The following is a 25,731-nucleotide window of genomic DNA, read 5'->3' on the forward strand; positions in this document are numbered from 1 at the left end:
ACACACATAGCCAGACAATCGGCATGCGTTATCACACTAAATAAAAGTAACCGGAACAGGACATTGAGCACCACCAATGATACCGCCGAGCTGGTGATCACAGAGGCACAGGAAGTCTGTGAGGCCACGCCCCGAAGAGCAGTGATTTGTTAGGATGGTCATGGAATGAGGAGATTGACTCACTGGTTGGAGCAGGCAAGGGCGGCGGCGGATGACGTCAGAGCCTGGAGTACAAAAGAGTTGGGTTCCCGACATTTTCTCTCTTGCGTGAAACATCGATAGCGAGCGGTTGTGCATTTTCTTGTCTCTCGGGTCCTGGTGTTTGTGGAAGGCGGATATCTCTTGCACTGGACTTTCAATACGAATGGTCGACATCTGTCTTGAGTTGGGACTTTGATAGCGAACAGTCACAGTTGTCGCCAGGGGTGTGCCGAGTTCCTGCAGACTAGTGCATTCTTTCTTTTTGGTCTGGGAGATCGGCTGAACGGCCGCATTGTCCTTTCGCTGGCTCGTTAGTACTGGCTGGGTGTGGTCTGGTTGCGCTGAGAGACGTGGGTGTTGGTGAAGCAGATGCCGAAGACAAGCGTGGCTGAGTGAACGAGGGTGCACTGAGGCCTACTTCCCGCCAGGCCCGTGCCATGCCCGGATTGCACGCCCGGGACCTGGACGATTCCCAACAGGGTTCAGAAGCCACTCGCAGCTGAGTACAGAAACATTACGCATTATTTTCACCAGTATTTTTCCCCTTGTGTGTATACGGGTCTGTATGGGGCGCTGCATCTAATAATTTTAGTTGCCCTGCATTCTTTTGTTACCGGCATTTCTTTTATTAAAGCCGGTATTTTTGCAATAAAATTCCATGTCGGCTTGAATGAATTATCGCAGGTTCGAAGACGTCTGGTGGAAGCCATCCAGGTAAGTTCATCATTCTCCTTTCCCTCACGTGTAAAGAACACCGCCATTTTTGACTGAACGCCTCAGAGTGTAAGCTCAATCGGCAATCCGTCCGAGACCGGTCTTTATCAGCACAAACAGGAATATATATATATATACTACCTTTGTATGGTGGGGTCCAGATTCATGAAATTTCTACTGCCAATGTCAAATTGGTCACACAACTGACAATAAAAATAATAATAATCATCAACAATAAAGATTATGAAATATATTGTAGTTTTGATTTGACTAATATTTTATTAAGGGATTGGATACTGAACTCACCTTCTGGGCAAGTTCCTGAATTTTTGTTCTGTCATTAGCTCGAGTGGTCTTCATATTGTTAATCTCCTGCTGTTTTTCCTCGATGCCATTATCATGTCGATCCATCCAATACTCCAACTTGTCTTCGAGTTCCTTAATCCCAGGGTAGAACAAACATGGAAAACATGTGCATAACATTTCCTCCAGATACCACCTTGATTACAGTAGCACTCTACTGCAAAGTTGGCTTTAGTATTCACATAAAGGGAAGATCGGAGACAAAAAAAAGTAATTTTCCCTTCATTCCATGCACATATAATTTTTTTGGATCTACAGCATTACATGGAATCCATAATTTTGAGCCATTGCTTAATGCAACTGGAGAGTTCATACAAAACGTTACCCCATGCAGTGTTCAAATATATACATCGACTTAAATAAAATAAAATAGCCCTGAGAGGGCTGATGGTCATTTTGTGATCGAGTATAAGGGCTCTATTGGTTGAGAGTAATCGGTCGGTGAATAAGGGACGAGTAGGGATCAGAAGTTTCAGGGGGTAGCACCCCCAAGGAGGCCCATGATCCGAAATCGAAAAACCGAAGCCAGAGAGATTGTGCGGACCATCAAGTAGAAGGGCTGTATTGGGTTTCAGAGCATTTGGTTGGTAAATAAAGGATGAATATGGATCCAAAGCATGGGAGTTAACCTCATCCCCTCCCCCATCCCCCTTCTCCCCTGAGAGCTCCCATGATCTGAAATGTAAAAATCGAAGCTTGAGCAACTGTGCAGGCTGCTGTCTTGTATTCGTGCCAAGGTTCAGAACAATCAACCAAGAGATAATAAATGGAGGACTAGTAAAAATAGCAAAAAGTTAACAGACGACCGGTCGGACGGACAGACATCGCGACCCATTTTATAAGTTCATATCTTCGAGAATCGAGATGAGATGACCAAATATTGATTTGAAAGAATTTAGATCACTGGGAGAAAGAGAGAGAGATCCTGGGCTAAATTATGTTACTGTTCTGTATTTTATGTTCCTTTGATGTACTTTTGATAGTTACTCCAAGTACCTCTGCATTTTTTGGTGTGTTCTTTGTGCCAGACTCCCTCTCCCGAGCATTAAAAATATTCTTCAATGTAATCCCACGCAGACGACAATCGATTATTTCATTACAATTGTGTTGACCTAATAATGATGTAAATTAATCCTCGACATAATGGCGTCCAACATGGGGCGACTGACGCCCTCGGGCTGGAGATGTGAGGTTCCAGCAATCAGTAATGGTGAACTCAAGCGCTCAAATCTTATGTAAACAGGTGAGGGACCTTTTGAAACCCCGTGTGGACTTCACTGACATATGCTGTGCCCTCCTCCAGCCCCAAAGGTAACGTCGCCCGAAACAATGTGAAGTGATTTAATGCTCATGCTCGTTGGTCATCGTTGGTATGTGTAAAGTTTGGGTATGTGTTGAACAGTTGATTTTGTGTGGTTTTAAGCTGGTGTTCGAGTTGATTTACCGCTGTGCTGTTGCAGTGGTTCTCATTGATTGAGATATTGTCCTGATCAGACAATTAAGGTGTTGTGGACTCCTCACGAGGTGTGTGGGTAGAGTGGATAAGTTAACAGTATGTTGCTTGAAGTTGTTAGCTGTAAATTATAAATTGTACTTAGTGATTCAATTGGGAATTGATGCTCCACCCTGAAGCCGAAACAGAAACGTATTGAAATTTGATGTTCTTGAATCGGACGTAAAATAAGTGGTTGTGTATTCATTGTTTGGATAAAGTGTTTGGAACTAGGTGTGTGTACTTGTTGTTTGAATAACTGTTTTCCCGGTATCTTGTATCTTGTGGTCATTGGTTGGCACGTGTGTGTGCAGTATTTGTAAATTGCATCTTGGATCCATTGTTGTATTGTGAAGTTATTTTGCCTGCGTGAAGTGACATGGGAAACCATCCGAGAAAGGAGAGTGAAGTAGGTAGACCAATGAGAGGTACTTGTGTGCACTTCATGTATGAAAAATATGGTGATAAAATCCATTCAGGATGTTCCGAAATGGTGTAAGTGGACAGCTAATTACCAAAAGGGTTTTCCCATAGATGGTACTTTTGGGAAAATAGCAAGACTTGAAAGGTTAAACCAGGAATTGGAATGGAAAGAAACGCAAGATAAATGGAAGAAAGATGTGTATTGGAAGCCATTTTTCATGTGGGTTTCAGAATCAAGGGAGAGGGAGAAAAAGGCCAAATTTGGCTGAGTTTAAACATTATTTGGTGGACGTCAGAATAAATTGAAGAATGTATCCACTCAAATGCCCCTCAACAAGGGAGTTAAAACATCCCAGGACAAGGTAGGTCTGAAGTGAAAAGCTTTGGGTTTTGTTTCAAATCACATGCAACGTATTGGACATTGCCTCAATAATAGAAAAGTCAATGAGATTGATAATGATGTTCAAACCCAAGGTAGACATAGTCAGAGAAAACTGTATCACATAATCAGGATAAAGTATGACAAAGTATGATTTCAGTTTCAGCTATTTAAATGAAAAAAACCTCGGTGGTGTAATGAAAAACATTGTCAGAAACACAGAGTGTCCGCAGCCGCTGTGATGCCCTGGTGTGATGTGTGCACCATCGAGCCAAGGTTCATTGGAGCGGCTGACTTAGAACTTATAACAACGTACCTAGACGACTCATAGATGACTCGCGTCGGGAAAGACAAAAATAACAGAGTCCAGAGAGCTAACTAAACTGAACATCAAGAGAAACTTATCAATTTCATTTTTTGAAATGTGCAGCTTTACAAACACGTTTCTTCAATTGTAATGGCTGATAATTATGTAACGGTAACTTCACTTCAATCACCTGGTTGATCCACAATGGCATGCTTGAGTGGTTCCGCATAGGGATCTTTCCCTTTAAATAATGACCCTCATAATGAAATCCTTCAGTTCTCGTGATTAGACATTCATTTACTGCTGTCTATAGTCACTCTAGAGGTTTCTGACAGGGAAAACAACAAGAAAATTCAGATGCCACGCCTGACATCTGAACAACGTTTAAGGGCAATTGGGATGCTTGAGGCTGGTGTAAGCCAGCGAACAATTGCCCAACGTCTTGGTTGCTCACAGCCTGCAATTTCCAACCTGGCCAGGCATTATGGTGAAACTGGAACTGTGAATGATGGTCCACTAAGAGGAAGACCACACGTAACCACCCCAAACCAAGACCGCTGGATTGTGCTGCAGCATCTTCGTGATCGTTTCCACTTTGCGAAGCAAACAGCTGCAGTGACAAAAGGTCGCCACAACAACCGCATCAGTGTCTCTACTGTGCGGAGGCACTTGAGAAGTCAGGGCCTAGTGGGTAGACGTCTTTGAACATCGCCCAACAAGGTCTGTTGAATTTTTGTTTTTGAAAATGAAACAACTGGATGTTTATTGACATATTAACGTAAAATGTTATTAAAGGAGTATACGCAGTGCATCGGCGGAACAGACTAAGAAGGTGTCTGCAGCATCGCCGCTGGACACAGCAACAGTGGAGTGCAGTCTTGTTCAGCGATGAGTCCAGATTTTGCCTCCATGCTGCTGATGGGCGTCAACGGGTGTGGCGCAGAGGTGGGGAAACGTATGCATCATGCTGTATTCGCCAGATCAATCGTTGGGGAGGACCCAGTGTGATGGTATGGCCGGCATTTCCACCCGTTTCAGGAAACCTCTGGTCGTCATCGAAGGCAATCTCACTAGTCAGCATTATGTCAATGAAGTATTGAGACCTCATCTGCTGCCATTTCTCCAGGCTCATCCTGACATCGCAGTTTTCCAGCAGGACAACGCTCGACCCCATGCTGCTCGCCTGACCACCAACTTCCTCCAGGAACAGGGTGTTGAAGTGATGCCTTGGATGCCTTATTCCCCTGACCTCAATCCCATTGATCATTTATGGGATGAGCTTGGTCGACGTCTTGCATTGAGGAGATCAACGGCTGTCAATCGGCAAATGCTCATTCAAGATTTGCAGGAGGAGTGGGACAGACTTCCCCAGGACTGCATCAGACGCCTGGTACAGAGCATGCGTTGGAGGTGTACAGCCTGCATCACAGCTCAGGGAGGACACACACGACATTGAGGACTGCTGTCATTCTGTCCTTGACTGTTGGGAGTGTTGTGTCCATTGCTGTGTCATTTTGTTTTGACTGTATTCAGGTGCGTGCCTTTGTGTTGTAGTGCTGTGACTTATGTTGCACCACCCCTTGTGATGTTCATGCTTTTTTTGTGATTGAGGCAACCTCTTGTTTATTGACATGTGTTTAGTAAAGATAGCTGAACTTTACCTCTGTGTTCAAATATTTTTCATTTTTGCGTGGAGGATTTCAATGAGTGTCCATCTAAAGATTTGATAAGTTTCTTTTGATGTTGAGTATATAAATGAGACACTATAATGAGGTGCATATAATGTGTACTGTATATGAGAGGTGCATCACTATAAACGAAAATTCTGCTGCTTTTATTTGAGAAACTAGTTAAAATGTTACTGGGAGGACTTGATTCAAAAGTTTAAAGAAAAATGCATTTTATCCACAAAGATTTCACATTGAAAACTAATCAGAATGGAAAAAGAATTGTTGAACTTGTAATGAAGGAACATTAGCATTGGGAAGACACGGTTGTGTGCGTGTGCTAGCTGTTTGTCCATTAGCATTCAGACAGACCTGGTTTGAGACAAGTTCAGCCCAGAGGCTGTAAGGGCTCAGTGAACTAACGCGGGAGGAATGAAAACATTGAATTGAAACATTGAACCCAGATGAATGTTGACAATATATGAATTGAGAGCCATTGTAAAAAAAAATTGCCCTCAATTTGGGACGAAAATATATGGCATTTGCTGTCCAAGCTCAAAGCTGGCTGGTTTCCTCAGGTTGAGAGGATCAAAGCTTGTAAATATTTCAATAGATATATTGTGTATATACACAACAAAATAAGTGCATGTAAGATCTCCAGCACCGGAAGTGGCCGAGTATTTTGCGACCAGGCCAGTGTCTGCAGGTGACGACCTGCAGACATTCGTGCCTCATCGAACAGAGGAGTATACGAGGCTTTCTGGAGGAAATGTACATGCCATTCTCTTGTTGACTCATGACGAGGATTAATTTCGATCATTATTAGGTCAACACAATTGTAATGAAATAATCGATTGTCCTCTGCGTGGGATTACATTGAAGAATATTTTTAATAGTCTGGCACAAAGAAGGAGTCTGGCACAAAGAACACACCAAAAACCTCTGCACAAAGAACAAGTACTTCTGTACAGTCTGTCTGTCTGTTACCCTGGGCCATCAGATAATCTTTCTTGAGACAAAAATGCGGACAAACCCCTCTTCGTTCTCCTTTGTATTCAATTGGTGTGCCCCTCACCCCCATCTCACTGTAAAAAAAATTGTGGACCGATTCTGTGTGTTTCACAAAGCTGTGGACAGATTTGGATGAAATTTGGTGGACGGACTAGGTGTGTGACTACGACAAATTGATTCAATTTTGGTGGGGACGCGTTAATTGGGATAAATGCGTTGTTGCAAAAGATAGTACAAGCAGCTCAAAACCCCCCTCCCCTCCCACTACGATTTGCATATATGCAGATTGACATACACTAAATGGAAGATATGTATGTTTTCACCTGTTTTCTGTTTGTGAACAAGATCTCTTCGTTCTCTTCGATCTCTTCGGACGGTTCCCATTAATCTCTGGTTCCCAGACCAGGAAATCGTTGGTTGTTAAAATTCTATCTTTCAATAGATATCTTGTTCAAATCGATATCTCAAATTACTCCTACGTAATGGTATTGAAGGTTGATATGTTGAATTTGGAGGTGGGGAGGTGATGGACAGGCTGTTGTTCAGTTACTAATTAGAAGGCTGTTCGGGTACTAATCTCGGTGGAACCTCCATGTAGGGTTTTTAACTAAGCTTGATGTTCGGGCTTCGTTCGTAGACAATGTGCTGATAATACTGTTATGTCGGGGGGTAAAGGAATATCTAGAGCCAGGTAGATCTGTATAGGTAACATGCTTCGACTGTCGCGATAGGGAATCTACCCTGTAATAAGTTCTGTGTTTTAGGCGGTTTGTCGGGGAAGTGTATACCTGTAAACATACAAGGATGTTCAGGTGTTAAATAATTGTAGGGACTAAGATAAACCCCTGTGTGTCAGATCTGGTAATAATTCCTTTGCCCCTTATGGCAACGCACATATATAAACACTTAGATAGGTCCTTAGTGCACACATTAATTAGTTCCCTTCCCTTACAATGACCTTGGAAGAAGACCGGCAGGAAGCCAGATCGAGGCACTGCCGGATGGCCGCCGCCGGCCACACCACCGGCTGGCCTAGCAACATCGCATGAGACGAGCTATAACCACGCTACAGGGAACATGTGATTGTTTGGCGCGGAAGGCGCGAACCTCCAGCCAATCAAGGCGGGAGGCGCGAAGACGCAACTGAGAAGGAGGTTGTTCATTGGAGGAAAGGCGCTAGAAGGTTCGGTGGACGGCAGGAAGCTACGAGGGCTGATCGGGGGGTGCGCCAGAGCTGACGTCACCGAGAAGGTTATAAAAGAATGGGCTGGACGACACTCGCTCTCTTGGCGCTGCACGGTCTCTCTTTGCTCTTTGTCTTTTTGTCTCTCTTTGCGCTGGACCTCGTGTTGGAGATCGGCCCCTTCGGGTTGGAGATTGGCTTCGTGTGGGGATCGCTGGCCCTGCGTTGGACGTGTGGTGCTTTTGATTCTGCGTGGTGCTTTTGGTTCCTGGTGGTGCATTGGTACTGGAGCGAGGGACCTCGTGGCATGCCGCGGCGCGAGTCGCATCGAGGCCTGGCGAAGCGTGCGAGCGAGCGGACGAAGGGTTTCTTCGCGCCGGAGCGCATATGGTGCCGCGTTGGACGGTGGACAAGACTACAGACAGATAAGGACGCACCACATTTCCCCATACATGACGAACATGTTCTTTTCGTAATTCATTCCTTTGTGGCGTATTTGAAGTGAGGTGTGTGGGATCCCAATTTAGGATCATTATATATTCATCGTCGCGTTTCATTGTTTTGGGGTCAGAATAAATCATTATTTTTGTACATTGAATTGGGTTGTCATTCGTGAGTTAATTCCCTGCAGGATCGGAGCTGCCGTCGGTTCGCCATAGGTAAGCGCTGCCGCCTCTTCCTCTTCACTTCTTCTTCCCGCGGTTGATAACAAAATCTGTATTGGGTCGTCGCCTCAGTTAAAGCCGTTCGGTCTTCCGCGGTCCCTGGTGTTAACCTTGAGGGATTCGCACGACAATACCTTTGTGAACGGATTTAATATGAACTATGCCTCAATTGGGGAAATAAAAAAACAAAAACATTACTGCCATATGTTTAACATTGTTATCGGTAGATGGAATGAGAAATACCGAAAACTATGGAAAATGTTAATAAAGAGGTCCTGGCCTAAATGATGTTACTGTTCTGTATTTGATGTTCCTTTGATGTACTTTTGATAGTTACTCCAAGTTCCTCTGTATTTTTTGGGATGTTCTTTGTGCCAGACTCCCTCTCCCGAGCGTTAAAAATATTCTTCAATGTAATCCCACGCAGAGGACAATCGATTATTTCATTACAATTGTGTTGACCTAATAATGATCTAAATTAATCCTCGTCAACGGAAAGAGAGTGGCAATCATATGTGTGGGAAAATTGCATGCTCAGCCAGGGTCGCCCAGGTAGCTCAGATGGCGGAGCACTGGTACGGTTTTCCAGGGGACCTGGGTTCGATTCCTATTCTGGGAATGTAATTTTCCCACATATATCAATTTAATTTATATAATCCTGTTCATTAATCGAATTGTTTGATGAAACTTGATCACAACCTTCATCACCCGTGATGTGCCAATGTTTGCTCATGGCATTAGAATAATCGGGGTCTAATGGCGTCCACGGAGGCAGGGCGGTTGCCCCCCAAAATAAGTTTTTTTTTAAAGTCTTATGATTATGCTTGTATGATTCCACAGCAACTATTGGAATTGGTTTAAATACCATTATACCATTTAAAATACATTTAGTCATGTAGTATACTGCTTTATTCTACCAGGTGAGCACCCATGGGTATTGCCCCTATTTTTTTTCAATGCCATGAACAACCTTTGGTACATCTCCGTTGGTGACGGTTGTGGACAAGTTTCATCGAAATTGTGTGTGTAGTTTCAGAGAAGAAAGCAAATTCCTATTTTTGGGGGATGGGGAGGTTAAACCCCCTGAAGATCCCCTTATACCCTCATTTTCTTGATGCTGTGAACAAACTTTGGTACATCATGGGTGATGAAGGCTGTGCTCAAGTTTCATCGGAATTGCGTGTGCATTTTCAGTGAAGAAGTTCTGAGTGTTTACATACAGCCTGCCTCACTGCCTGACTGATGGACACCACTCGATGCTAAAATCTCTCCTGGACAATTTTTGTTCCAGGTGAGCTAAAAATGAAACACAGCTCTTACATTGGTGTTTGGCAATATAATATCGATGGAGTGTAGTATGTACGGATGGGGAGGCGGTCATTCTGTTATCAATAACACCTGCTCGTCACCCCCTCCACATCTTCCATATTGCACGTTAGACCAGTCTTTAAAAAAAAGGAAAATCTTTCTGAATTGCAGATTTGTACTTACAGCATACTTATGGTTCAAGAAGCTTTGCACATCCAAGCTGGAAATAATCTCTTGGGTAATTTCCTCTTGTAGGTTCTGACACAATAAAAGTGCACAGCCACAGTAAAGGACTTTTGGGAGAGAATGAAATTTGCCCCAAACGTTCACACGCAGACCGCATGATGACACTCAATCATCAGGCACCTCTACTTGCTGAGGTTGTCAGAACGGACACCTTTCAGCCAGGCTTACCTCTGAATTCTGCTGGATCTCATTTTCCAACTTCAAGTTCCAACGACGTTGCTCATCAACTTGCAGTTCAAGCTTCCTCTGCATGTATTTGCTCCTTGTGGTGGTCCAGGTTCTCAGATTCTGCAGCTGCTCTTTCAGATCTGTTATGAGTTCATGGTACTCCTGTTTTACACACATACATAAGCGAGCAGCAACATTACTCCAACCAACCCAGTCTCTACAAGTATATTAAAGTAAGTTTTTGTGCGCATTCATTTCCAATCTTACTCAATACTCATTGAAGGCTGGCTGTGGGAAACACTACATTCTAACCATTGTCATTGGTATGAGTAAATTCTACAGTGTACAATTTACACAATTTACATACCTGCACCTTGTTCTCTGTATCTTGGTTCAGCGTGATCATCTCTAACTGGAGTTGCTTTATCCTCTCTTTGGTCTCATCCTCCCTGCAATAATGACGTATTGTGATGATTCTTCATAAACTGAGATACACCTTCATTCTGAGCATCTGAGCTCCCATTGGGATGGGGACAGTCTATTCATTCACTCGTATTAAGGCTCACCTGAGATAATCATTGTTATGATTGGAGTTCTAAATAGTATGGGACTTTCAAAATGACGTATAAGAATGGTAAAAGAGGCCTTTTGCGCATGCGCTGTGTTTTGAATTACCGTGAAATGGATTGAATAGGGACAGCAAGGTGAATAGGGACACAAACTGAAAAAAAGTTCGGAAACTTTTTTCACTGAAAATTGATAACCATACTGATTTGTTGATATTTTGGTTGAAAGTGTTCTCTTGTTGTTTTAAACAGCAACTTATAGTCCCTATTAACCCCATATATGGGTTAAATAGGAATAAATAGAATTTTTATGGCTGTCCCTATTCACCCCGTTTTACGGGTGAATAGGGACAGTCACTAATACAAAAAATAATAATCAAGAAACAATCCTGAGTTTCCAACTTATTGCTAAATTGATAGCTCAGATGGATGCACATAATATGCACCCATAATAGAAACCACGGTGCCAATGAAAAAAAATATGGGATAAAAAGTTTCTCCAAACTGTCCCAATTTCTTGATTATTTTTTTTTTGTATTAGTGACTGTCGCTATTCACCCGTAAAACGGGGTGAATAGGGAGACAGCCATAAAAATCCTATTTATTCCTATTTAACCCATATATGGGGTTAATAGGGACTATAAGTTGCTTTTTTCCAATCTTGGTGGTTTCTTGGTGGTTTCAATGTGGCTCAGTGAACCACACCGTATTCTTATACGTCACCTTGTCATCAAGGTGACTGAACTGACTTAAAAAAAAAAATCCAACAACGGGCTGATTGGGAAACGCGCATATGGTGCCGTTCAAAAATTACGTAACGCTATTTTTTTAGGGAGGCGCGTAGGGCTTGATTAAACCTTACTAATAATCTAACACTCGACCAAAACAAATCCAAAGGAAATCTGACGCAACAAAGCCGGAGAGAGCATAATCTGCAGAGGCCTATATCGGCCTAATGTGCTAGGCCCACCAGCAAAAAAGATAGCGGCCATATCATTTCATCTCGGCACTATGGTGGGTGTGGTCAAGCGACAGATGTGGGTGCGGTCCGGCAGCTGTCTGACCAATGGGTGCACATTTCAAATATCGACCCTCAACAAGAACTCCAACAACAGCAACATGTAGCTCTTGTAGACCGGCGACATGTCACAGGTAAAAAGAAAGAACCACCTTTCGGAATCCATAGGCTAAAATTGCCCGTCAAGCCGAACCAATCACTGCAAACACACCACACACAGCACATGCGCAAAAGGCCTCATTTAGCATTGGATGTCATTTTGAAAGTCGTGTATCACTTAACCTGGTTTTTTGCTTGCTGTGCGTGGGTAATAACATGCAAGGCTATAGCTTTAGCTCTTGTAAAAGTCAGAGGTTGTAAGAGTCATCTGGAGGTTGTAGGAGTCAAATGGGGATTGTAGGAGTCACATAGGAGTTATAGAAGTCAGATGTGGGTTGTAGGAGACAGATGGGTGTTGTAGGAGTCAGATGGGGGTTGTAGGAGTCATATTGGGGTTGTAGGAGTCACATAGGGGTTGTAGGAGTCAGATGGGGGTTGTAGGAGTCAGATGGGGGTTGTAGGAGTCACATGGGTTGTAGAAGTCACATTGGTTGTAGGAGTCACATGGGGGTTGTCAGAGTCACATGGGGGTTGTAGGAGTCACATGGGTTGTAGAAGTCACATTGGTTGTAGGAGTCACATGGGGGTTGTAGGAGTCATATGGGGGTTGTAGGAGTCAGATGGGGGTTGTAGGAGTCACATGGGTTGTAGAAGTCACATTGGTTGTAGGAGTCAGATGGGGGTTGTAGGAGTCACATGGGTTGTCGAAGTCACATTGGTTGTAGGAGTCACATGGGGGTTGTAGGAGTCACATGGGGGTTCTTGAAGTCAGATGCGGGTTGTAGGAGACAGATGGGGGTTGTAGGAGTCAGATGGAAGTTGTAGGAGTCAGATGAGGGTTGCAGGAGTCAGATGCGGGTTGTAGGAGACAGATGGGGGTTGCAAGAGTCAGATGGGGGTTGTAGTACTCGATCACGACTGAATCCTCTCAGCTCCCCCAAATGGCGTCCGCCCTGCCCCGTGTCCAATTCCGAACTCCCCCCCTTCTCCCCCCATACAAGTCCATATTCTGAACAACTCGGTCAATTTCCGCCCAATCCTCGTGAAGCAAAGGTTCCCGTTACCTACAGATGCCCCTCCATCCTCCCAGAGGCGAAGTCAGGATGAATTTCGCAACAAAAATAAAGTCCTTCGGCGACGAGAATTTAACACGGGGTTTTCCTATGTAACTTTACCCTGAGGTAATTTTACCAAAAGTCCTCGAAATTTCACGGGTCCAGTTCTATTGAGTGCCTCAGGCCTCTCAAGTCCCTTCACAGAGTCGGGCTAGAGTCAAGCTCAAAAGGGTTTTCTTTCCCCACTGATTCCGCCAAGCCCGTTCCCTTGGCTGTGGTTTCGCTGGATAGTAGATAGAGACAGTGGGAATCTCGTTCATCCATTCATGCGCGTCACTAGCTAGGTGACGAAATGAATGAATTTCCTTCATTTCCGCAGCATGATTTTCAGGGTGGCTTCGTTACGAACCCTAAGGATCGGTGACCGCCACAATTTCGGTCTTCGAGGCCGGCCGATAGGCACAGTGTGACCGGCCAATTGGTGGAGTTTGTCCGCACAATGTGGGCGCCTTCAGGATGAACTTTAGCCGGGGAGCGTTTGGGCGCCCCGAGCCTCTTTCACGAGCCTCGATTCAGTATACAAAAAAAAAAAGAAAAAAAAAAGGAGTCTGATTTAGGTTGGAAATAGCCTGAGGTTAGAGTCAGATAGAGGTTAGAGTCAGATAAATTGAGGTTGGAGTCAGATAGAGGTTGGAGTCAGATAGATTGAGGTTGGAGTCAGATAGAGGTTGGAGTCAGATAGATTGAGGTTGGAGTCAGATAGATTGAGGTTGGAGTCAGATAGATTGAGGTTGGAGTCAGATAGAGGTTGTAAAAGTTACATTGAGGTTGGAGTCTTCTGGAAGCTGTAACAGTCAGATTAAGGTAGGAAACAGCTGGAGGTTGGAGTCGGATAGAGGTTAGACTCAGATATAAGTTAGCGTCAGATAGAGATAAGAGTCAGATAGATCAAGGTTGGAGTCAGATACATAAACGTTGAAGTCAGATATAAGTTGGAATCAGGTGGAGATACATTGAGGTGCCTGATGGAGGTTAAAGTCAGATGGTGTTAAACCACACGATTCAGAATTTTTTTGCAAGATTTCTTACCAACTAATGGTTTCACAGAGAGCATTTTTCAAGTCTTCGTCATCCTTAGAAGACCGTTGGAGACGCTCAAATGAACCTCGCATTTCCAACTCCTGCCGAGTTTCTTCCAAAACGTCCCACAGGAACTGCCTGTTTTTCACAGTGAGTTCATACAACATGGTCATGGGCTAATTTGGTTCCCTGGGAAATTCTGAAACGATGCTTGATTCATGAAGACAAGTACAAAATTATTTTACAAAAAAATGACAACTTGCACCCTCAAGCATAAGGAAGGAAGCACGTTCTTCTTCAAGTTCATGCCAAGTTCACCTGGACCACACCAAGTTCAAGTTCATTGGATAGGAAACAAGTTCGTCTTGTTCAATAAGTTGTTCTTACTACAAGTTTTAAATCTCCCAACTACAAGTTATTCTTTGCAGAATTGAGCTTGCACTTGTCCTTTCACTCTGGAGATTCACGTCTTTAGAGGATTTACTTTCATTCATCCACAAAGATGACAGAATTTTTTTTTTCCAAGTAATGAACCTTAAGATTCACATTAGAGGTTACCGGTATTTGAAAAATTGGACCTGCAGAATCTTTACAATTGCATTGATCAACTAAACTGCTTCTGTTACTGTGCCCGAAGACAGAAACAGTGCTGCCAAAGCAGTCTCACAGCAAGGATTACACTTGCTGGTTTGCCATTGCCTTCCAAGTGGTAGTAACAATTTGTAATTTGTTTGTGATGCCAGCGATAGCTCACCCACTCTTCATTAAGGACACCGTGGTATCTTTAACATCCACTATATAACGCTGGCAGATGGGACGTTCGGTTTAATGACATCCAAAGATCTTAAGTAGGGTTACCATATTTTAACTTTCAAATATGAAGACACTCCGGACATGGACACTCTGAAAAAAGAGGACACTGGAGATGGGTACACTGAAAAAAAGAGGACACTCCAGAGATGGACACACCGAAAAAAGAGGACACTCCAGAGATTGACACACCGAAAGAAGAGGACAATCCAGAGATGGACACGCCAAAAAAAGAGCATCCTGAACCACACGGGCATCTCAGCATCCTGAACCACACCGGGATCCCAGCATCCTGAACCACACCGGGATCTCAGCATCCTGAACCACACCGGGATCTCAGCATCCTGAACCACACCGGGATCTCTGCATCCTGAACCAAACCGGGATTTCAGCATCCTCAACCACACTGGGATCTCAGAATCCTGAATCACACAGGGATCTCAGCATCCTGAACCACACTGGGATCTCAGCATCCTGAACCACACTGGGATCTCAGTATCCTGAATCACACAGGGATCTCGGCATCCTGAACCACACTGGGATCTCAGCATCCTGAACCACACTGGGATCTCAGTATCCTGAACCACACTGGGATCTCAGCATCCTGAACCACACTGGGATCTCAGCATCCTGAACCACCCCGGGATCTCAGCATCCTGAACCACCCCGGGATCTCAGAATCCTGAACACCACCGGGATCTCAGCATCCTGAACCACACCGGGATCTCAGCATCCTGAACCACACAGGGATCTCAGCATCCTGAACCACACTGGGATCTCAGTATCCTGAACGACACCAGGATCTCAGCATCCTGAACCACACCGGGATCTCAGAAACCTGAACCCCACCGGGATCTCAGCATCCTGAACCACACAGGAATCTCAGCATCCTGAACCACACTGGGATCTCAGCATCCTGAACCACACCGGGATCTCAGAATCCTGAACCAAACCGGGATCTCAGTATCCTGAACCACACCAGGATCTCAGCATCCTGAACCACACCGGGATCTCAGAATAATCCTGAACCCCACCGGGATCTCAGCATCCTGAACCCCACTGGGATCTCCGCATCCTGAACCCCACCGGGATATCAGAATCCTGAACCAAACCGGGATCTCAGTATCCTGCACCACACCAGGATCTCAGCATCCTGAACCACACCGGGATCTCAGCATCCTGAACCACACCTGGATATCAGAAACCTGAACCAAACCGGGATCTCAGTATCCTGAACCACACCAGGATCTCAGCATCCTGAACCACACCGGGATCTCAGCATGCTGAACCCCACCGGGATCTCAGCATCCTGAACCCCACCGGGATCTCAGCATCCTGAACCCCACCGGGATCTCAGCATCCTGAACCACACCGGGATTTCAGCCTCCTGAACCACACCGGGATTTTTTTTTTTTTTTTTTTTTTTTTTTTGTATACAAGATCGAGGCTCGTGAAAGGGCAAACATTAATCACACAGAAAGACAAACAGACACACAAAACAAATAACATCGGGAGCGGTAGACAAGATGGGGAGAGAGGGGGAAGGACACAAACACAACATTTGAGAGCAGGGACCGAGAGACATGGAGACATCGAGAGAACTGTGGGAGGGAGAGGGCTTTGGGGGGGAGGCATGGGAAGGGGGGGGCGGGTGGGAGAGGTATAAAACATATGGACACTGCCAAGACTTCCAGGAAAGAAGTTGGAATTTCAAACAAAGTGGATCTGGGGTGAATTAGTGGGGGTAGAAAAGATCAAGGTTTTGGATGGGGGAAGATAAGAGATGGTGGTGAACAGCTGTTTTGAAGACCTGGAGGGAGGAGTGTGATTGAAGTGAGTGTGGGAGTTTGTTCCAGAGGCGGGAGAAAAGAGGAATGAAAGAGTGAAGGTGAGCAGAGAGCCGAGATTTTGGCAGTTTAACCATCAGAGGGTGGCTGGCAGATCTTGTGCGACCTGTAGGAATATTTGGGGGACAGAGCACAGAGAGAGCTGGGGGAGCAAGGCCGGAGAGGAGTCGGTAGAAGACAGAAAGACCACCTACCTGCCTGCGGTGAGTGAGTGAAAGGCCCTCAGAGATAGCTTCATCGCGGGAGATTCCAATGATTCTGAAAGCTTTGGATTCAACAGCGTGAAGCCGAGCCAGGTGTGAGGCAGGAGCACCAGCCCATAGGGGAGAACAGTATTCCATTGAGCTGCGGATGAAAGCCTTGTATGTGGTGAGGAGCTCAGGTGTGCCTAGGAAGGACTTCGCACGACGGAGGATGCCCAGTCGGTGACTGGCTTTGGAGGCCAGCTTGGAAATGTGGTTTTCCCAAGAAAGATCATGGCAGATGGTGAGACCCAAAAGCTTGAGCGACAGAACTTCTTGGAGAGGATTGTTGAGAAAGTAGATGGGAGGGTTGTCCAGTCGATCTTTTCGGAGAGACATAGTAAGAGTGTGAGATTTGTCAGGATTGAAAGACATGTTCCACATGTTTGACCAGTCTGTGATTTTGTCCAGGTCTTCAGAGAGTGAGGAGGCTGCAGACTGCCGATCTGAGGGAAGAGGAATGGAGCGGCAGAGAGTGGAGTCATCAGCAAAGAGATACAGAGGATTTTCCAGAGAGTCGGAGAGATCATTGATAAAGACCAGAAAAAGCACAGGGCCCAGCACACTGCCTTGGGGAACTCCAGCCTGAATGGGAAGGGGAGATGAGAGAAATCCATTCAGGGCCACACGTTGACTATGACCAGAGAGGAAGTCCACAAGCCATGCATGGAGATTTCCATGGATACCATAGGAGGAGAGTTTGGTGAGCAGAGCTGGGTGCCAGACCGTATCGAAGGCACGTGATATGTCAAGGGAGACAGCTCTGATTTCCTGTTTGGCATTGAGGACCTCCATCCATTGTTGAGACAGCAGAAGCAGCATGTCCAGAGTAGAGTGACCTGGTCTGAAACCAAATTGATGATCAGAGATCAAGCCATTGGAGAAGAGGAAAGATTTCATATCCGAAGCAATGATGGAATCCATGACTTTGCTGATAATTGGGAGCAGGCTGATTGGTCTGTAGTTGCAAGGATCTGTTTTTGCACCTTTTTTGTGTAAAGCGGTAATGTTTGCTGATTTCCAGGATGCTGGCAGATGACCTTGAGCAAAAGATAGGGTGAAAAGAACAGAGAGAGGGTGAGATAGAGCGGCAGAGCAGGATTTTAGGACCCGTGGGCTGATGCCATCTGGTCCAGTTGCAGAATCAGAGTCGAGGTTTGACAAAAACTCCTCCACCTTGTCAGGAGAGAACGTCACAGAGTCCAGGAGCAGTTTGGTTCGACTGGGAAAGGTGGGAACAGAGAGAGATGGGTTTGGGACTAAGGATTTTGAGGCAAACACAGAGTTGAGGCATTCGGCTTTGTCACGTGCGATGTCAACTGTGTGGCCATTTGAGGTAAGGGAGGGGATGGAGGGGGAACAAACACCAGAAACTGACTTGACCAGACGCCACCAGGATTTGGAGGAAGGAGACAGGTTTGAGAGTTCATTCTTGAGTGAGGAGAGATAGTGCTTCCTGGCACTCCTGAGGGTAGACACACACTTGTACCGAGCTTGGTGGAAGGAACTGAGATTTCCTTCAGTTGGATTAGCCTTCCAAGAGGCAAAGGCAAGTTGTTTCAGGGCAACTGCCTCACCACAAGATTCAGTGTACCATGGACGGGAGGAAGGGTAAGACAACTGAAGGCGAGATGGGATAAATCTGTGCATGAGAGAGATCAGTTTGCTTTGGAAGAATTCCCAGGAAGAATTGATGTCAGAGGCAGTGGAGATGGGAGACCAATCCAGACGATTGATGGCTGCTTGAAGACCGTCCCAGTCGGCCTGAGTGAAATGCCAGACTCGTCGACGCTGAGGAGGCTCTCTGAGAATGGCCAGAGAGATGTCCACTTTGACAAGCACATGATCAGAAGAACCGATTGGAGCAGAAGAAGAGCAGCAGACATAAGCAGGGAAGTTAGTCATAACCAAGTCTAGAAGAGAAGATACTCCATTGGCTGAGATCCGGGTCGGGAAATTGACAGATTGTGTCAATCCCAGTGAGTCACAGAAGTCCTTTGCTGAGGTGCCCTGACTGGTGAGAGAGGAACCCACACCCAACCAGGTGGCATGATGACAATTGAAGTCACCACATATGAGGAAGAGAGAGTTGGGATGAGTGGATAGAAGTTGGTCCATGTTGTCAGACAGTGAAATGTAGATGGAGTCATCACTGTTTGGGGGACGGTACAGAACACATATGAACAAAAGGTGGGAGCGGAGAGGAAGCCATAGCCAGAGGTACTCCTGGGCGTGAGGAGGAGAGAGGGCAGTGCAAGGAGAGTGAGGAAGAGAGTTTTTGATAAAGATAGCCACCCCACCACCAGGCCGAGGCTCAGGTCTATCATACCGGAGGAGGGAGTAACCAGGAAGAGATATTAAGGAATCAGAGACATCTTGAAGGAGGAAAGTCTCTGTTAAGCAGATCAAGTCTGGATTGTCAGAAGCAACCTGTATGGAGAGATCAGTCAGGTTTGAGCGAAGGCCCCGGATGTTTGACGTCCATACCGTTAATGAAGAGAGAGGGGGAGCATCGGGTACAGGACAGGGGAGGGGAGGAGTAGGGTAAGATGAAGGATGAGAGGGGGAGGTAGGGAGAGCAGTTGTTTGTGTGTCAGCCATTGCAGAAGAGTTCCAAGAAAGGGAAGGATGAGGAGGATGAAAGGTTTGAAGGTGAAGGGATGAGGCACAGTGAGGGGTTGTTTGAGGGGGGGGCAGAGGAAAGAAGAAGGTTGGGGGGGGTGGAGGTATGAGATAGAAGGGAGACGAAGTGGGGAGGAGGCAGCTTTGAGGAGGAGGGGGGAGGAGGGAGAATTGGAGAGGAATGGTATGGGGGGAGATTTGAATGGGAGGGGTTGGGGGGGAGTTTTGAAGGGGAGGAGTGAGGGGGGAGTTTAGGAGGGGAAGGGCAAGGGGGGAGTTCAGGAGAGGAAGGGCAAGGGGGGAGTTCAGGAGTGGAGGGGCAGGGGCGGAGTTTAAGAGTGGCGGGGCAAGGGGGGAGTTTAGGAGTGTAGGTGCAAGGGGAGGGATTTGGATGAGAGGGGCAAGAGGGGAGTTTAGAAAGTGGATGATTAATGAAAGACGAACATTGAAAACAAATTGGGTTTGTTGTGATTTTCAAGTTAGCAATCCGGTTCAGAATGATGGAGGAGGGATGGAATGAATGTGAATTTAGACCTAGTAGTGAGGGAGACGTATAAGATATTGAATTTCTTTTTTTTGAGGTGGAATGAGTTGGAGAGGAAATTGAGAAAAGCCTTTTAAATAGGAAGAAAAACAGCATGTTGTAAAATACCACTGAGTAAAACACTGAAGGGGAAAGGTTATACATATTCAAATAATATTTAAACAGAACCGTGAACAATCTTATGTGCACAAAAATACCAACGGGGGAAGAGCCGAGAGGGACCACCACGAGTCACGTGAAGGGCAAACGGTGGATGAAACTCCCCCCCAACCTCAGCATCCTGAACCTCAGCATCTCAGCATCCTGAACCACACCGGGATCTCAGCGTCCTGAACCACACAGGGATCTCAGCGTCCTGGACCACACTGGGATCTCAGCATCCTGAACCACACTGTGATCTCAGCATCCTGAACCACACTGTGATTTCAGCATCCTGAATCACACTGAGATCTCAGCGTCCTGAACCACACCGGGATCTCAGCATCCTGAACCACACTGGGATCTCAGCGTCCTGAACCACACCGGGATCTCAGCATCCTGAACCACACTGGGATTTCAGCATCCTGAACCACACCGGGATCTCAGCATCCTGAACCACTCCGGGATCTCAGGATCCTGAACCACACAGGGATCTCAGCATCCTGAACCACACTGTGATCTCAGCATCCTGAACCACACAGGGATCTCAGCGTCCTGGACCACACTGGGATCTCAGCATCCTGAACCACACTGTGATCTCAGCATCCTGAACCACACTGTGATTTCAGCATCCTGAACCACACCGGGATCTCAGCATCCTGAACCACTCCGGGATCTCAGCATTCTGAACCACACCGGGATCTCAGCATCCTGAATCACACCGGGATCTCAGCGTCCTGAACCACACCGGGATCTCAGCGTCCTGAACCACACCGGGATCTCAACATCCTGAACCACACCGGGATCTCAGCATCCTGAACCACACCGGGATCTCAGCACCCTGAGCCACACCGGGATCTCAGCGTCCTGAACCACACAGGGATCTCAGCGTCCTGAACCACACCGGGATCTCAGCGTCCTGAACCACACCGGGATCTCAACATCCTGAACCACACCGGGATCTCAGCATCCTGAACCACACTGGGATCTCAGCATCCTGAACCACACCGTGATCTCAGAATCCTGAACCACACCGGGATCTCAGCATCCTGAACCACACTGGGATCTCAGCGTCCTGAACCACACCGGGATCTCAGCGTCCTGAACCACACTGGGATCTCAGAATCCTGAACCACACTGGGATATCAGCATCCTGAACCACACCGGGATCTCAGAATCCTGAACCACACCGGGATCTCAGCATCCTGAACCACACTGGGATCTCAGTGTCCTGAATCACACTGGGATCTCAGTGTCCTGAACCACACCGGGATCTCAGCATCCTGAACCACACCGGGATCTCAGCATCCTGAACCACACCGGGATCTCAGCATCCTGAACCACACCGGGATCTCAGAATCCTGAACCACACGGGGATCTCAGCATCCTGAACCACACTGGGATCTCAGCGTCCTGAACCACACTGGGATCTCAGTGTCCTGAACCACACTGGGATCTCAGCATCCTGAACCACACCGGGATCTCAGCATCCTGAACCACACCGGGATCTCAGCATCCTGAACCACACCGGGATCTCAGCGTCCTAAACCACACTGGGATCTCAGTGTCCTGAACCACACCGGGATCTCAGCATCCTGAACCACACCGCGATCTCAGCGTCCTGAACCACACCGGGATCTCAGCATCCTGAACCACACCGGGATCTCAGCATCCTGAACCACACCGGGATCTCAGCATCCTGAACCACACTGGGATCTCAGCGTCCTGAACCACACTGGGATCTCAGCGTCCTGAACCACACTGGGATCTCAGCGTCCTGAACCACACTGGGATCTCAGCATCCTGAACCACACCGGGATCTCAGCATCCTGAACCACACCGGGATCTCAGCATCCTGAACCACACTGGGATCTCAGCGTCCTCAACCACACTGGGATCTCAGCATCCTGAACCACACCGGGATCTCAGCATCCTGAACCACACCGGGATCTCAGCATCCTGAACCACACCGGGATCTCAGCATCCTGAACCACACCGGGATCTCAGCATCCTGAACCACAAGCTCAGATGTGAAGACTAAATAGTTCCAACATGAACTTTGTGGTTTCCACAGTTATATTTTATTATTGTTCCTCACAGGTGTACATGTTTGTTTTTGTGTAAACGTGTAATGTATTGTTGCGAATATGGAATTTGGCCTCCATATCCGCTTGTAAATATTCCCCTATTTCCCCAATACTCCCCAACTATCCCCAATCCCCCATTCCCTAGTCCCATTGTCTGTAAACAACACTCTGTAGAACCGACCTTCCCCTTTTTCCCCCATTAAATGTCGTGCCCAGGTCCACCGCACCACACGTAGACAACTTTCGGACATCTTGCTAGTTATTCTTAGTCTATGTCAGTTAAGGACTCGTTTCCATTAATTATGACTCTTCGTTGCACCAGAATGTGATTATATGGCACCAGTAGTGAGTTTAGGACCTTTCCCATACCTCCTCCCATCTTCTTCCCCAAACAACAACAATAACAACAACTACAACAACAATTACAACTACAACTACGACTACAACAACAGAGGGGCGGGGAGTGTGCGTCCTCACACCGGCTCGGTTACCCGCCATGACCATGCGCTCCACGGCGTTACCACGAAGGGGCTGGCTGTCAGCTCCTCGTCAGGGGCGGAGCCAGTAACCCCCCGCACGCACCCAATGAGAAGCGACGTGCCGATTCCATCTGGGGCGGAGCTAACGAGCCGAGGGCGTGTCACTCCCCGCCGGATATACGAAGCGACTGACCGGATGTGACGTCAGATGCGCCCCCAGCTTGAGACGACAAGACGCCACCTCGAGCGCTGTGAAACCTCCCGCATCTCTGGACCGGACCGGGTCGATTCTGCCCTGAGCCCAGGCGCACCTGGAGCCATCGCTACCCGCCTTTCCTTGCCATCAATCCCCGTGTGAGTCAGCCTTGTCCCGTTTATCTGTCGTCTGTTGGGGTTAATATAAGTGTGTCTAAGTGCCTGTCTTTCTATGATGTCCCTCTTGTAGTTGTAATCTAACCTTCCGTAACAATATAACCTCCTCCGGAGGTCTTGAGAACTGAACCCTGGGTGTCGTGTCATTTTAATCCCAGCCGTGTGTCTTTTCCTTCATTGATCTAGCGTAGCGCGATTAGTCAACGTTCGGGTATAATCGGGTAACTTGTGCAGACGTGGTCATACCAAAACCGCTCGGTAAACTAACATCCACCACCGCGTCGGTAACAATTGGTGTCGAGGAGTGGAATTCGAACCCGGGACTAAATTTATTAGGCCCAAATTTGTAACAATTAGAATCGATTCGGAGCGCGTTTCCCGCGCGTTGTTAGGCCCAAACCAGGGAGGTAGAATCGATCCGGAGCGCGTTTACTGCGCTCGACGAAATTATAACGGCGAAATTTGATTTTGTTATACGGAAATAAAAACCCGAATTTTGAAAGTCGCGCTATGGCAGACCAAGACAGCTGGGGTCCGGTAGGGGAGAGTGAGGCAGGGTCGGTCCAGGACCAAATTGAGGGACGCGAGGATAGCGAAGCAGTGAGGGCGGCAGGGTCGCAAAATAGCGTGGTCGCGCACGTGGGTGTAGCGGCACCAAATTTAGCCGCGGCCGTGGTCGCGGTAACCGAACCCGAGATGCCAATGAATTGGAACCTGTTTATGAAACAGATGATGGCCTTTATGGTAAAAACAGACGATAATTTCAAAGGGATGGAAAACAGGATGGGAAACCAAATGGGGGTAATGAGGGACGAAGCGAGGGGTACCAGTGAGGGGTTAGACAATAATTTTGAGGAGTTAGACAAGAAATTTGGGAAGTTAGACAATAATTTTGAGGGGTTAGACAACGGGATAAAAGAGGTGAGAAATGGGTTAATGGGGGTAGAAAACAGAATGGCCGCTCAAGAGAATCAAATGGAAGGGATGCAAAAAGGGTTAGAGGGGTTAGAAAACACCATGGAAGGCAAATTGAGGGACATGAGGGACCAAGCGGAAAGGGAAGTTAACCAAATGGGACAGCAGATAGAGGGGGTCAGAATGGGGGTAGAAACCAAACTGGATGCTCACAGGGAGGAAATGGAGCAGATGAGGGTGGCATCTGGGCAGGAGATGCAAGTGATGGGAGAGGAGATCAGAAGAGGTGTGAGTGAGGAGGTCGGAGGAGTGCGCGAGGAGGTGAGGCACTGTAAGGAGCACATGGAGAAGGAGGTGAGAAAGGGGACTGTAAAGTTACAAGGGGGCATAGAGGACCTGACGCAGGAGGTGGAGCAGCTGACGGTGGGACAAACGGAGTTAGTGGAGCAGGTTCAAAGGAACACTGCGGTATTAGGAGGTTTAAAAGCGACACAAAACGACATAAAAAACGACTTGATAGCGACAAAGAGGGAATGTCAGATGGTACGTGAGGGACTGACAACGAGGTTGGACGAGGTGATAGAGGTAATGGAGACGAAGGACCGACAGGTAAGGACGCACATGGAAACGGTCAAGGTAGCCTTGGAGGACGAGCTTGAGGAGACGTACCGGGGAATAAAAGAGGTGAAGCACAAATTAGAAGAAGTGGAAGAAGGGATGAGCGAAATTAAGAAGCGACGGAGAGGGGATAAGAAAGAGATAAAAGAGGAGATAAAAGAATTGGTCCAAAGTCTGTGTTTGGATCGTGATGATGTGCTCATTAACCGGATGAGGGATTCGCAGGTGATGGAGGAGAAGCGAAGAGGAAGAGGACCCGGTGTAAGTGGTGACCAATATGGTCGTGCGTATGATGCGCCAGGGGATTTAATAAGCTTGGGGGTCGAGATGGACCCGGGTGTTCGTGAGAGGCCGTTGGTGAAGTGTGTGACAGGTCTGGTGTGCGAAAAAGGAGGTGTGCGAGAAAGTCCGACTCTGGGGTGTGTGAGGAAAAAGTGCGTGCCAAGGAGTAGTGAGGGTGCTGGCGAGAGTGAGTCGGTCGTAGCGCGTGTGCGAGGGAGCGCATGGAAGCGCGGTGTGGTAAGTGTTACAGAGGGTGTAACAGGAGAGTGTGCGCGAGAAAGGTGTGTGACGGACAGGTGCACGAGGAAAGAGTGCGCTGTCAGAAGTAAGGAAGAGTGTCCACCTGTGGTGAGTGTTACAGAGGGTGTAACGGGAGAGTGTGCGCGAGAAAGGTGTGTGACGGACAGGTGCACGAGGAAAGAGTGCGCTGTCAGAAGTAAGGAAGAGTGTCCACCTGTGGTGAGTGTTACGGAGGGTGTAACGGGAGAGTGTGCGCGAGAAAGGTGTGTGACGGACAGGGGCACGAGGAAAGAGTGCGCTGTCAAGAGTAAGGGTGAGTGCGCTGTCAAGAATGGAGGTGAGAGTAGTGAGAGTGACAAGGAGAGTGAGCTGGTTGTGACAGGTGAGCGAGGATGTACACCTGGGATGGAAGGATGCACACCTGGAATGGTAGAGCGTGAGTGGGAATGCACGCTGGAATTGGTAGTGAGGCACGTGGTTGGGTGTGCGAATGAGGGCACACCTGTGATTGTCACAGAGGAGGTGACCGAGGAGGGGGCGCGAAGCGGTGTATTGGTGAGGTGTGCGAGCAACGAATGTGTGCCAAAGTG

At 47.1% G+C, this 25,731-nt stretch overlaps 1 protein-coding gene across 3 annotated transcripts in view; it reads right to left on the minus strand.

Moving 5' to 3' along the window:
* The window catches only part of LOC137438461 (dynein regulatory complex protein 9-like), a 44,906-nt gene that overhangs the window by 13,847 nt on the left and 5,328 nt on the right, over window positions 1-25,731 (minus strand). For 2 of the 3 annotated variants that reach the window (XM_068133565.2, XM_078767109.1), the window contains 5 exons: window positions 13,955-14,083; window positions 10,495-10,576; window positions 10,128-10,289; window positions 9,897-9,971; window positions 1,222-1,353 (listed from right to left, as the gene is read on the minus strand). In XM_068133565.2, coding sequence (XP_067989666.1) covers window positions 1,222-1,353; window positions 9,897-9,971; window positions 10,128-10,289; window positions 10,495-10,576; window positions 13,955-14,083 — 580 coding nt within the window. The remainder of the gene's footprint in view (window positions 1-1,221; window positions 1,354-9,896; window positions 9,972-10,127; window positions 10,290-10,494; window positions 10,577-13,954; window positions 14,084-25,731) is intronic. The other variant, XM_078767110.1, reaches the window with a different exon arrangement.

Source organism: Myxine glutinosa, chromosome 13 (assembly GCF_964187855.1).
Source record: "Myxine glutinosa chromosome 13, kmMyxGlut1.1, whole genome shotgun sequence".
Lineage (NCBI taxonomy): Eukaryota > Metazoa > Chordata > Myxini > Myxiniformes > Myxinidae > Myxine > Myxine glutinosa.